Here is a 14,421-nt window from a genome sequence, read left to right as displayed (position 1 = left end):
CACAAAATCTAATGGGCAAACAAGCTCATTTTTATTGAACAAGTGTTTTAACACTGAGCTGCACGAGCTCCTCTGATTGGAAATCACTTTCTCCAACTGAGCAATACATATATTATAGCAGTATAGAAACAACAGTATGCTTTATAACAATAACGGGTCTAAACTGAGCCAAGTTGAATCCAGTTATGATAGTCACAAAGGCCAAGGGGGGAACCATCATAGATCTCCTCATGGGCTTGGTGGAATATAAACTTACTTACTGAGCAAGCGAAGGTCATGGACAATATTTGAACACTTTTAATGAGACTATGAGTAAGATTGACAAAAATAAAGGTATCTTACCAGCGCCAATACATTGAGAAACTCTCGTGTGTCGAAGTGAAGCAGAGTTCTGATCTGCGGATACAGCTCTTCATCAGAAGCTACGTCAGTGGAATGCAGGCGGATCAGAAATTCAAAGACCTGAAATCAAACCAAAAGCACAAATGAGAAAGCACACATATGAAAGAGGTGTGAATTAGCAGCATTGTTCCATCCTAGGCGGTACTGTGGCACAGTTGCCTCACAGCACCAGGGACCTGGGTTCAATTCTGGCCTCAGGTCACCATGTGTGGAGTTTGCATGTTCTCCCCATGTCTGCGTGGGTTTCCTCCAACACTCCAAAGATGTGCAGGTTAGGTGGATTAGTCATGCTAAAATTTCCCTTTGTGTCCAAAGGTGTGCAGGCTAGGTGGATTGGCCATGTTAAATTGCTCCTTAGTGTCCAAAGATATGTAGGTTAGCGAAGATTAGCAGGGTAAATATGCGTGGTTATGTGGATAGGGCAGGGAATAGGTTTGGGTAAGATGCTCTGTCGGAGAGTTGATACAGACATGATGGGCCGAATGGCCTCCTTCTGCACTGTAGGGATTCTATGATTCAGCTGCACTTTCATGCAGATGCTACATAAAAGGGTTTTTATTCTCAAACAAAGGGATGCTGCTCCAAAAATGGAACAGGGGAACGTTCTGTATGAAGTCCCAGCTAATGGCTGGTGTTATAATTGTTCTGGCTGAAGCACAGAATACTTAGTAAATCTTGCAGCAGATTGTCAAAGACAGTATCAAAAATAGCTCATTTTCCTGCTCAGCACATACAGCCCTAGATCAGTTTCAGTAGCAGTGGAGGAAATGGGGTGACTCTAAATCATTATAAGCGAAAGATGTGCAACTGCAATGGTGCATTGCCAAACAGCCATCATCTTCACAGGTTATTATTTACTAGCATGACCACTTCTGTGCTCTGTAACTTGAAATTAGAAGCAATCACTTCAGCTTGCAGTCAGAGGTTGCACTATTTCATATTCAGCACTTCTTACAGGAAACAGAATACATTTACTGCCTGCAAGGCCAATCCAATCCCAAAACAGGATGAGATGCTCCAGTTAATATGCAGCATTCGCATTTCATTCCTGAAGCTGGCAGCTAATGGGTGTCAATTGTATATCAATTGTACTTAATTATATGCAAGTGGAGGGCATGCATTGGGGTTCCACTTGAGCATACAGAGAGACAAAGAACATAGAACAAAGAACAACACAGCATGGGAAACAGGCCCTTTGGCCCAATGAGCCTGCGCCGCCATTTTAACATTATGAGTGCCCTCCCCTACTTATGACCTTTGTCTACGCCTATTGGGGAAGATTGAGGGAAGACTAACTTAGGGACAATTTGTTACACCAATTAGCTTAAGAGCACGTTTTTGGGGTGTGGGAGGAAACTGGAGCACCTGGAGAAAACCCACGCAATCACAGGGAGAATGTGCAAACTCCCACAGACACTGGCCCAAATCCATGTATCTACACAACAAACAGTGATAGTCACTGAGCTGTCATGTTGCCCGTCAGATGGTCCAGTTTAAGCATACACTAACGATGTGAAGCAGTAGGCAACCCTCAAAGCAACATCCAAGAGCAGCCCTCGCACGACCCACCGTGTATATGCCCCTTGTTGGACAACAAGGCGGACCGAATCACCGGTGAAGTAAAAGAAAAGACATCAATAAACATGCAAAACTTAGACATTTACGGAATCCCCAGAAGCTCAGAAGTAAGACAAGTGAGATGTTTACTGATACAGTGATGTGATTGAGTTGGAATGTGTAATGTTTCACTCTGTAAATAGTTGGAAGACTGAGTGAAGATTAGCTCTTGTACTATCCTCCAACTGGCCTTCCACGATTAAATGAGCAATGTTCTTTTTAAGTTAAATTCACTCAGGAGACAATGATAGAGAATGTGGCATTAAGGAGAACATGTGAAAACAAGGAATGCTAAAAACAATTGAAAAGGAGAAGCACATTCAGGCCTTTTCTCAAAGTCACATTACAGTGAATTTTTTAAAAGATTGACCAGTTAACAAGTACAGTTTCTGCTCAAATTTGATTAAAAATCACACGTTTGCAGCCAAACGTGCTGTACTTAGCATGAAGCGTTGGGGAGAGATCTTACAAACTAATTATCACGTAATCCTGGGGAAAGCTAAAAAAAGGTTCAGTGGGTTGTAAGAAACACCGAAGTTGAAGTCTTAAGATTGGAAGGGAAACTAAGGTAACAAAGTGAAGCAGGCATGTTTCATGCACAGGGAAAGTATGACCTGAAAAAAAAATTCTTGCACAGGGAAGGTATGACCTGAAAAAAAAATTTCAGCAAAGAATTTCCATTTATAGGAAAAAAACATTTATAGGAATGTAAATCAGTGTTGACAGAAGAACATTGAAAGTTGTTGTCATTAAACTTGAAAATAAAATTATTCTGCAATACAGGCTTCATTTAATATTCAGCATGCACCTTCCAAACGTGCAAACTGAAGATAAAGCAGTTTCTGGTTTCATATTTACAAATCACACACTGAGGGTTGTGCTAAAAATCTGGCTCTAGAAATGGATGTAGGATTATGTAGTCAGCAAATCAATTATCTTCTTAAGAATAGTCTGCCAACATTTCATTTCTCCGCACTGCACCCTCTTTGATTAGGTTGAGACAAATCTTTATGAAGTTTGAGTAATGTCTGTTCTCGCACCCAATTTCTATCCCTGCATATCCCTGCATAGGGATAGAAATAGGGTTCTTTTATTACCATTGCCACATCTGCTCAGCATTGCAAAATAGGAACCATGAATCAGACTGCTCCACAATACACTTAAGTATATTAATTTCAATGCATTTCTTCACTGAATTTCGAATGCGTCCATTACAGAGCAGCAAAGGGAACCATACCAATTCAACTTGCAGCCTCTTTATGTAACTGCCACATACATCCCAATCCACGCTTCAAAAGAGGCACTGGTCACCACTGAAAAACAACTGCATAACTTGTGGGATGTGAGTGACACTGGCTAGGCCAGTATTTATCTTTTTTTTATTTTTTACTCCAGCCTTAAAAGTTACAAAGCCAATGCTCAGAGCAGACTGGGCAAAACCAGATAATTTGCTTTCTCTGAAAACCAAATTCCAATTCCAATTGAATCCAATTCACGGTCCCAACAAGCAGGATAAACAAAATCTAAAGCTGACAAGACACCTCATCCTGGGCTTGACCTGATGCTTCATCTTAGTCAAAAGGCTAATTTTTGCCTAATCCTAATTACTCTCGAGATGATCGTGGTGGTGAGCTGTCCTCCTGAACTGCTCCAATCCATCAGGATCATCATCATCCTTTTAGTCAGCCTATTTATTATTGAGATTGCCAATGGAAGGAATGTTATCTTCTGCCTATCCTGGTGTTTTGGGACAATGGTTTTTCCAGTGACCACATTTTGCAAGATACAGATTTTGCAGTGTTCTAGCAAGGATTACTTACGCACAAGCTTTTTCAATTCCAAGTCTATGGCCATGAATATTATTGCTACCTCAGTCTCATGAGGCACAATAAATGTTGAGAGGGGAACTGCTTTTAACTTTAGTAATAAATTGGACACATCTGCCTTTTACCCCTCCCCTCAACGGAGCTGGCCAACGTCTATCCCAATGCCAATTCTTTACAAAACCAGGAATGCGCTTCCAATGGGTTGCCATCATTGACTGCCCAGACCTGGTAATGTGGTCCTGACCAGCCATGATGCACTTCCGGAGTAGCAGCAAATTGTTGAAGTTCACAACCCTGCATAATCCATTGAGACCAGTCCATTTGTACATATTCACGTCCAGTACACAGCAGAACAAAGTTCCTGGGAAGCTCACCAGACCTTTACATTGGGCAGCTGAAGGCAAGGCAGGCACCCCCTTAGATAAGCAAATAGAAAGAGAGAGAAAGTAGACTTTCTGAAATTATCCACTGGGACATCAATAAGGTCAGAGAACCACAATTTCCCAACCCGCTAAACAGCAGAGGTTATGCAAGCTCAGTAAAAGGTGAAAAAAAAGGCAGGGTGGGGGAGTTGGTGGCAAACTTGGACTAAGGTGAAGAACAAGTACCTGAAATGAGCTGAAGCTGGGATGCACAATCTCTCAGAATCATAGAATTCCTGCAGCACAGAAGGAGACCATTCAGCCCATCACACCTGCACCAACAACAATCCCACCCTATCCTTGTAAACCCACATATTTGCCCTGCTAATCCCTCCAAAGCTAGAGTCCACTAACCAGCACATCTTTAGACTGAGGGGGGAAACCGGAGCACCTGAAGCAAATCCACATAGACATGGGGGAACGTGCAAACTCCACACAGAGAATAACCTAAGTGGGAATCGAACCTGGGTCCCTGATGCTGTGAGACAGTGGTGCTAACCACTGTGCCACCGTGCTGCCCTAGGGTGGAAATTAACTCTAGGGTGTAGGATAACCTTCTAATATGTGACAATGACATCTAACTGAAAAATGTCCTCACCTGATGTTTCACCAATGGGACAAGGTCTTCTGGAATATTACCTAGAGGGTAGGCTCGTCCGGCCAAGCAGCAGCTGAAAAAGAAAAGTAAGACCGAATACTTTAGGGCTCTCATTGTTTATGAAATTTGAGATTTTTTTAATGCAGAACAACTACATGTCACTAGGTAATGGCAATAAGTTTACAAATTTCTGAATATTAACAAAAAAGCAGATTGATAAGAGTTAGTGGTTATACAGCTACCTGTTACAATCAATGAAACATAGTTAGCTCTTCAAGATCACTCACCACAATCATTTCCTGGATTCGCAAGGAATTAGGATTAGGGTTAGAGTTAGATCTCACAGCAGCATCAAAGATAATCTTTTTTTTCCACTTATTAACATTCAAGATAGGTGGCATGGTGGCTAGCACTGTTGCCTCACAGCACCAAGGACCCGGGTTCGATTCCCAGCTTGGGTCACTGTCTGTGTAGAGTTTGCATGTTCTCCATGGTTTCCTCCCACACTCCAAAGATGTGTGGGCTAGATGGATTGGCCATGCTAAATTGCTCCTTAGTGTCTGGGGGGCTAGCTGGGGTAAATGCATGGGGTTGTGGGGATAGGGCCTGGGTGGTATCGTGGTCGGTGCAAACTCGGGCCAAGTGGCCTCCTTCTGCACAATTGGATTCTATGAGAAAATTGGTCGCAAGAATCGCATTCAGCCTGTTGGTTCATGAAGAATCTGTCCATTTCCCAATTAGTATGGGGAGATGTCAGGCAGTCATTGGTAGAGTGCAAGGCTGTGCTTCTAATGGGAGTCTTGCCCCATGGGAAGGGGAAGGAGCAGCTAAAAGCGTTGGAGCACCATCTGATGAATAAGCCTGCTCAGTGATTAATGAGTCACCACTCAACAAGCCAGGTGCCTTCCTGAGAGTTCAGGATCACTGCATTTACCTCTACATGCTTCTTCCTGCAAACGCAATTTGCTCAAAATGGTTCATTGCACCAATTATTTCAGTGCATCAGCTGAAGAAGCTGCGATCCTCAGAATTACTCATCTAAATAAATATATCTGAATACGTTCATTCTTATTCAATTTTTAACATACCACTCAGCTATAATTAAGATATAATTTTAACTGATTTGAGCTCTCAGAGGCACCCATCACATTAAGGCTATGGAAGCCAATGATTAAATAAAAACATCTTCATGAATAAAAGAACACAACTTCACAGATTGTTTACAACTAGATTTGAATTTATTACTACAGATCTCAAAGTTTCAGGATTTCCAAAGTTTGTTTATTTATTAGTATCATAAGTCGGTTTACATTAACACTGCAATGAAGTTACAGTGAAAATTCCCTAGTCGCCACACTCCGCGGTATGTTCAGGTATACAGAGGGAGAATTTAGCACAGCCAATCCACCTAACTAGCACGTTTCAGACTGTGGGAGGAAACAGGAGCACCCGGAGGAAATCCATGCAGACACGGGGAGATGTGCAGACAGTGACCCAACCCGGGAATCGAACCCAGGTTTCTGCTGCTGTGAGACAGCAGAACTAACCACTGTGCCACCATCTCACCCCAAGATATAGAATACAAGTTATTTTTACTCCTTGAGGCTATGCTAAATCATCTTAGGGAGGAAAAATAAATCAATAAAAGTATCTGTCACAAATTATTTCCTAGGCTGCGATCTCTGATCATAATCTTTAGTCCAGACACCAAAAACAATCATTACTGACTCCATAACTATTGTCAGACCAGGAAGATGCAGGGAAACGTTGGTTTTCAATATCTGGACAAAATGATACACATTATTGTCCAATTAAATTATGGCCAGTTAACTGTCAAAAAAGATACTTTGGACCTTGGATGGTCCAATCTATAAAACTGAACTTACCTGATATATACCAGCAATTTATTACCCATGACAACTTGTTCATCTGCAAACAACAAAACATGGTTTAATCCCTTAATGAATACAAGACAGATCCATTGTACCCGTACATTTTGTTAACGCAAATATTTTGATGTTTTAAATTCATTACTAAGGTATTAGGGATGGCTTTACTCTTAACCAACTGGAGCATGGCATTCCAGACTGGTAGAATGAGTGGTTTGCCAATAATCCCCCACCTGCTGGACTCTGCATTACCTGTGCCAACACAGATAGTTCAAGCAAAGGTTAGGATCACCGTGAGGGGACGGGTCTTTTATCTGCCCTCTTGGCCACACATGGTGCATATGGCCAGGAAGATAAAGGGAAAAACACAACAAAAAAGGAACAGCATTTCATTCAGCAGCTCCAACTGTAACTGTTCATTGACTGAACTGGCAGCATGGCCCAAGAGTAAAACAACTTGGTGTTGGAGGATTACTGTACAAACTGAATACTTATGATGCTAAATGTATTACAATAGAGTTCGGTTTTTATGCTGAAAGTGTCAATTAAGAACAGTGCTGCAGGTAGCACTGACCTTCAAACAGGATACATGATAATTGCTCACTTTAGGATGTTGAGACACCCAGGGTTGGATTTTACAGCCTCGCTTGTCTCGAAATCATAAAATTCTCACCCAACTCCCCCCAACCCATGATCAATGAATCTTCCCACTGTCTGCCCCTTGCTCCGCTCCGATTCCCATGGCAGGCAGGGCGGTAAAATTCCAGCCCCACTGCCAGCTTTCCAATGGAACATCAGGTAGATATAAAGGATGTATTCTACAAACTAATCAGAAGATTGGAGAGAATATAAAAAACATCCAAAAATGACATGATGATAGATAAGGAGGGAAAAACTGAAGTACGATGGAAAGCTAGCTAATAACATAAAGAAGGACTGCAAGAGTTCCTATAGATATTTAAATAAGAGTTAACAAAAGTAAGTATCGGGCCTATAGAAAGTGCATCTGGGAAACTGACAATGGAAAGTAGGGCAATGGAGGATTAATTAAGCAGGTATTGTGCATCAGTTGTCACTGTAGAAGACACATGTAACATCCCAGAAATAGATGCGAAACAGGGAATGAAAGGGAGGAAGGATCTCTGGAAAATTACAATCACCAGGAAAGTGTTATTGAGCAAATTGTCACATCTGTGGGCTGACAAATTCCAGGGTCCAGAGGGACTTTCCCTGAGGGTCTTGAAAGAAGTGGCTGATGAGAGAGTTGATGCTTTAGCTCAATTGTCAAATATTCATGAGATACAGGAAAGCTCCACTAAATTAGAAGGTAGAACATATAACTGCTTTTTTCAGAAAGGGAGACAGATAGAAAGCAGGAGGCTACAGGTTAGTAAGCATAACATCTGGCACAGGGAAAACATTAGAAGCAATTATTAAATACAGAAAGTTCAAATAAATCTAATAGATTGAATTGTCAGGCAAGTGCACAATGTTGCTTTTTGTGACTTAAATAATGTAATCACCCAATAATTTGAACTAAGCAACAGAAACAAAGTAGGAACTTAGTGTTTGAACAAAATTAGATAAGGGAATTTGGCAAATTTGAATTAATATCAAATTTATAGGGAGAATGACAAGATTTGGAATTCTGGTATTCTTTGACAATTTAGAACTAAGTGACTATAATTATGTGCAAGGAAGGAGAATTCCTATGGGATGAAGGGTTTTTGATTTTTTTAATTTGATTTATTATTGTCACATGTATTAACAAACAGTGAAGAGTATTGTTTCTTGCACACTATACAGACAAAACATACTGGACATAGAGAAAGAAAGGAGACAGTGCAGAATGCAGTGTTACAGTCATAGCTAGGGTGTAGACAAGGATCAAATTAATGCAGAGTTAGTCCATTTGAAAGTCTGACAGCAGCAGGGAAGAAGCTGTTCTTGGGTCGGTTGGTACGTGATCTCAGACTTTTGTATCTTTTTTCCGAAAGAAGTTGTTGGAAGAGAGAATGTCCGGGGTGAGTGGGATCCTTAATTATGCTGGCTGTTTTGCCGAGGCAGTGGGAAGTGTAGACAAAGTCAATGAATGGGAGGCTGGTTTGCGTGACAGATTGGGCTACTTCACAACCTTTTGTGGTTCCTTGCAACCTTGGGCAGAGCAGGAGCTATACCAAGCTGTGACACAATCAGAAAGAATGCTTTCTATGGTGCATCTGTAAAAGTTGGTGAGAGTCGTAGCTGACATGCCAAATTTCTTAAATACAAACAAAATAAAACCCAGTAAGAGGAGTGGGTAAGTGAGAAAGAATTATGGGTGACAAAACATGACATGAATTAAAAAATACACAGTGGCGCAGATATGGTCTTCGCTGGCCAACGTGAAGACACAGTCAAGTTCAATACAGAGCTCCATTTCAGAGCAGCATTGACAGAAGCCTGAAAGCAAGTTCATGCAGGGACAAAGATGCAGAAAAGGCAGGAAAATTGTTTTCAAGAAAGCCAAATATCAAGCACAAACTGAGGAGAAGTGCATTATTGTATGTAATATTGACAGCACTGGGAAGGCCATTCGGCCCAATGAGTCCATGCTGGCTCTCTGTGAAGCAATCCATTCAGAGGAAAGGAATGTTACTGAAATAGTGACCTGCTGTACCTGTACAACTGGTGCATGAATCAACATTCACTGCACAATAAACTGAACTCAACAAAAAAGATGACTTTCTCCTTGTGCATTCAACAGTGAAAGTGAAGTCATTTATCTAAGCTTGTACATACCTGAGAGGGTCTTGCCAGCCCGGAGAGGTGGGCCAATGACTTGGAACAATTTCTGAAAGCATTGAGAGAAGGAGATATATTAATTAAAACCCTGAGGTTACACAGAGATCAATACTGTTAAGCAGAAAAGAACTAGTGCCTTGCATATTTCAGAATAAAGAACAACTTGGAGCACCAGAGATTACTAAACAAAGTACACAGGTGTTGGGAAAATGAAAATATAAAAATACGTCCAAGCATCTTTAAAAGGGATAAGGTGTCTAGTTCAATTTTATTAAGTTAAGTTCTAAGGTCATAGAATCAGACAGGACAGAAACAGGCCCTTCAGCCCATTATGTTTTTGTCGACCATCCGATAGCAATCTATATTAATCCCATTTACCAGCACTTGATTCATAGCCTACTGTGCCTTGGTGATTTAAGTGCTTATCCAGATGCTTCTTAATTGTTGCAAGAATATCTGCCTCCATCACCCTCTCAGGCAGCACATTCCATATTTCCCCAGCCTATCCAGTCTCTCCTCATAGCTGAAACTTTCCAAGTTTCTTTAAGGGTAAAGCAGAAGTAGGCCGCGAGGTGACCTGGGAAGGGTTTGTTAGCGCATGAGATTTAAAAAGCAGGCTACACTATCCAGCGGGCAGCGGAGTGAGCAGGTAGCAGAGTGACAGTTGAAGGGCTTTGGCTCAACGGGCTTAGGCAGAAATGGGCGAGGCAAGGTAGGTTTAATTCTTAGTTTCTTTTCCTGTGGAATTTGAAGAAAAGGGGAATTACGAGCGTGAGGCCAGTTTGTTATTCTCAGTGTTGGATGTGGGAGGTCCTGGAGTCTCCTGGCCTTCCAGATGTCCATATCTGCGCCGGGTGCATCGAGCTGCGGGTCCTAAGGGATTGCGTAAGGAAACTGGAGCTGCAGCTCGATGATCTCCATCTGGTCAGGGAGAATGAGGTGGTGATAGAGAGGAGTTACAGGCAGCTGGTCACACTAGGGCCACGGAAGGCAGGGTCACGGTTAGGCAGGGGAAAGGTTAGGTGCTACAGAGTCCCCAGTGGACGTGCCCCTTAACAATAAGTACTCCTGTTTGAGTACTGTTGGAGGGGGGGGGGTGAGTGTGTGTGTGTGGAAAGGAGGACAGCCTACCTGGTGGAAGCAGCAGTGGCCGTGCCTCCGACACGGACTCTGGCCCTGTAGCTCAAAAGGGTAAGGAAAGGAGGAGGAAAGCAGTAGTGATAGGGAACACTACAGCGAGGGGGTCGGACAGGCGATTTTTTGGAGACAGTCAAGAAACTCGGATGGTAGTTCGCCTCCCTGGTGCCGGGATCCGGGATGTTTCTGATCGCATCCACGATATCCTGAAGTGGGAGGGAGAGGAGCCCGAAGTCATAGTACATACTGGTACCACTGACGCTGGTAGGAAAAGGGAAGGGATCATGAAAAGAGAATATAGAGAGTTAGGTAGAGAGTTGAGAAGAAGGAACGCAAGATAGTAATCTCGGGATTGCTGCCTGTGCCATGAGACAGTGAGTGTAGGAATGGAATGAGGTGGAGGATAAATGCGTGCCTGAGGAATTGGAGCAGGGGGCAGGGATTCAGGCTTCTGGATCATTGGGACCTCTTTAGGGGCAGGTGTGACCTGTACAAAAAGGACAGGTTGCACTTGAATCCTGGGGTCCAATATCCTGGCGGGGAGGTTTGCTAAGGCTACTGGGGAGAGTTTAAACTAGAATGGTTGGGGGGGGGTGGGAATCAAAGTAAAGTGACTGGGAGAGCGGAGGTTAATAGAGAGAGCTTGTCAACAGTGCGAGAGGGAGGATAGGCAGGTGATAGAAAAGGGGAGCTCACAGACCGAAGGTTTGAGATGTGTCTATTTTAACTCAAGGATTGTTGTGAACAAAGCAGATGAGCTTACAGCATGGATTGCTACTTGGAAATGTGGTCTGGTGGCCATTACAGAGACTTGGATAACTCAGGGACAGGACTGAATACTTCAAGTGCCAGGTTTCAAATGTTTCAGAAGGGGCAGGGAGGGAGAAAGGAAAAAGAGGTGGGGGAGTGGCACTGTTGATCAGAGATAGTGTCACGGCTGCAGAAAAGATGGACACCATGGAGGGATTGTCTACGGAGTCTCTGTGGGTGGAGGTTCAGAACAGGAAGGGGTCATTAACTTTACAGGGTGTTTTCTACAGGCCTCCCAATAGTAACAGGGATGTTGAGGAGCAGATAGGGAAACAGATGTTGGAAAGATGTGATAATAACAAGAGTTATCATGATGGGAGATTTTAATTTCTCAAATATCGATTGGAATCTCCCTAGGGTAAGGCGTTTAGATGGGCAGGAGTTTGTTAGGTGTGTTCAGGAGGATTTCCTGACACAGTATGTGAATAAGTCTACAAGAGGAGAGGCTGTACTTGATTTGGAATTGGGAAATGAACCTGGATAGGTGTCACTTCTCTCAGTGGGACAGCATTTTGGGGATAGTAATCATAACTCTGTCTCTTTTATATTAGCATTGGAGAGAGATAGGATCAGACAAGCTGGGAAAGTGTTTAATTAGAGTAAGGGGCTATCAGGCCTGAAGCTATCAGGCAGGAAATTAGAGGCATAAATTGGAAAGAGGTTTTCTCAGGGAAATATACAGAAGAAATGTGGCAAATTTTTAAGGAATATTTGTCTGGAGTTCTGCACAGCAATGTTCCAATGAGACAAGAGAGTTATGGTAGGTCAAAGGAACCATGGTGCATGAAAGCTGTAATGAATTTAGTCAAGAAGAAAAGCTTACAAAAGGTTCAGGGAGCTAGGTAATGTTAGAGACCTGAAGAGTATACGGCTAGTAGGAAGGAACTTAAGAAGGAAATAAGGAGAGCCAGAGGGGTCATGAGAAGGCCTTGGCAGGCAAGATTAAGGAAAACCCCAAGGCATTCTACAAGTATGTGAAGAGCAAGAGGATAAGACGTGAAGGAATAGGACCTATCAAGTGTGACAGTGGGAAAGTTTGTATAGAACTGGTAGAAATAGCAGAGATACTCAATGAATACTTTACTTCAGTATTCACAGTGGAAAAGAATCTTGGTGGTTGTAGTGCAGGCTTGCAGCAGACTGAAAAGCTTGAGCACATAGACATTAAGAAAGAGGATGTTTTGTAGCTTTTGAAAAGCATCAAGTTAAATAAGTAGCCGGGACCGAATGGGATGTTCCCCAGGTTACTGTGGGAGGCGAGGGAAGAATTGCTGAGCCTCTGGCGATAACCTTTGTGTCATCAATGAAGACGGGAGAGGTTCCGGAGGATTGCGGACGTGGTTCCTTTGTTCAAGGAAGGGAGAAGAGATAGCCCAGGAAATCTTTTCTCTTTGTGATTTTTATAAATGACCTGGACGAGGAAGTGGAGGGATGGGTTGGTAAGTTTGCTGATGACACAAGGTTGAAGGTGTTGTGGACAGCGTGGAGAGATGTCAGAAGTTGCAACGAGACATTGACAGGATGCAAGACTGGGCGAAGAAGTGGCAGATGGACTTCAACCCAGGTATTTTGGCAGGTCAAATAGGATGACATATTAAGGGTAAGAATCTTGACAGTGTGGAAGATCAGAAGGATCTTGGGGTCTAGGTTCATACAACGCTCAAAGCAGCTTCGCTGGTAAAGGCTGTGGATAAGGCGGCATATGGTGTACTGGCATTCATCAATCGAGGAATTGAGTTTAGGAGTCGGGAGATATTGCTACAGCTGTACAAGACCCTGGTCAGATTTCACTTGAAGTACTGTGTTCCGTTCTGGTCACCTCATTACAGAAAGGATGTGGAAGCCATAGAAAGGGTGCAGAGGAGATTTACAAGGATGTTGCCTGGATTGGGTGGCATGCCTTATAAGGATAGGTTGAGAAAGCTCAGTCTTTTCTCCTTGGAGAGAAGAAGGTTGAGGGGTGACTTTATAGAGGTGTATAAGATGATGACAGGTATTGATCGAGTGGATTCTCAGAGGTTTTTTCCCAGGGCTGAAATGGTTGCCACAAGAGGGCACAGGTTTAGGGCGCTGGGGAGTAGATACAGAGAAGATGTCAGGGGTAAGTTTTTCACTCAGAGGGTGGCGGGTGCATGGAATCAGCTGCCGACAGTGGTGGTGGAGGCAGATTCGATAGGGTCTTTTAAGAGACTTTTGGATAAGAACATGGAACTTAGTAAGATAGAGGGTTATAGGTAAGCCTAGTAAGTAGGGACATGTTTGGCGCAACTTGCGGGCCAAAGGGCCTGTTTATGCTGTAGTTTCTCTATGTTTCTGTCTTTATCAGTGCAAGTTCAGAATAATTAGATATTTTGGAAATCAAAATTAATTTCTATTTCACCGATACAGTTCTCGTTTCTTACTTCCATTGGCGTGATGTAATCATTCATCCCTCTGTTGTACACATAGATCATGGCATCGTATAGACAGTGTTCCCAGCACATATGGACCACCTACAACACAAGAAGATACAAACCAACTGGAAACAAGATCTAAAAGCATCGTTTCAGGAATGACTTCATGTTAACCTTATAACATTAAAACTCAAAATTCAGGGCAGCACATTTACCATGCTGGAGGATGGAAAGTGTTTCCTCTTGTGGGAGAAGCTAGAATTTGACGTCACTGTTTAAAAATAAGGAGTGGGCCATTTAAGACAGAGATGAGGAGAAAGGTTTCCTCTCTGAGGGCCTTAAGTCTTTCAGACTCTCTCCTCGAATGGCAATGGAGGCAAAATCTTTGAATAATTTAAGGCAGAGTGAGATAGATTCTTGATAAGCAAGGAGATAGAAGGGTGGACAGGAGTGTGGAGGTTAAGGTTACAATCAGATCAGCCATGAACTTATCGAATGGCAGAGCAGGCTCCAGGGGCCAAGTGGCCTAATCCTAATTCGTAT

The 14,421-nt window shown here is 42.8% G+C and overlaps 1 protein-coding gene across 2 annotated transcripts in view; it reads right to left on the bottom strand.

Moving 5' to 3' along the window:
* Window positions 1–14,421, bottom strand: part of vps8 (VPS8 subunit of CORVET complex) — a 599,989-nt gene that overhangs the window by 443,523 nt on the left and 142,045 nt on the right. For both annotated transcript variants that reach the window (XM_080198763.1, XM_080198764.1), the window contains exons 22-26: window positions 13,888–13,977; window positions 9,536–9,587; window positions 6,752–6,794; window positions 4,866–4,938; window positions 343–462 (exon numbers count right to left, since the gene is read on the bottom strand). In XM_080198763.1, coding sequence (XP_080054889.1) covers window positions 343–462; window positions 4,866–4,938; window positions 6,752–6,794; window positions 9,536–9,587; window positions 13,888–13,977 — 378 coding nt within the window. The remainder of the gene's footprint in view (window positions 1–342; window positions 463–4,865; window positions 4,939–6,751; window positions 6,795–9,535; window positions 9,588–13,887; window positions 13,978–14,421) is intronic.

Source organism: Carcharhinus amblyrhynchos, chromosome 11, assembly GCF_965287045.1.
Source record: "Carcharhinus amblyrhynchos chromosome 11, sCarAmb.v2.hapA, whole genome shotgun sequence".
NCBI classification, from domain to species: domain Eukaryota; kingdom Metazoa; phylum Chordata; class Chondrichthyes; order Carcharhiniformes; family Carcharhinidae; genus Carcharhinus; species Carcharhinus amblyrhynchos.
Note: the sequence above shows the minus strand (reverse complement) of the source record. Positions and strands in the feature narration are given on the sequence as shown.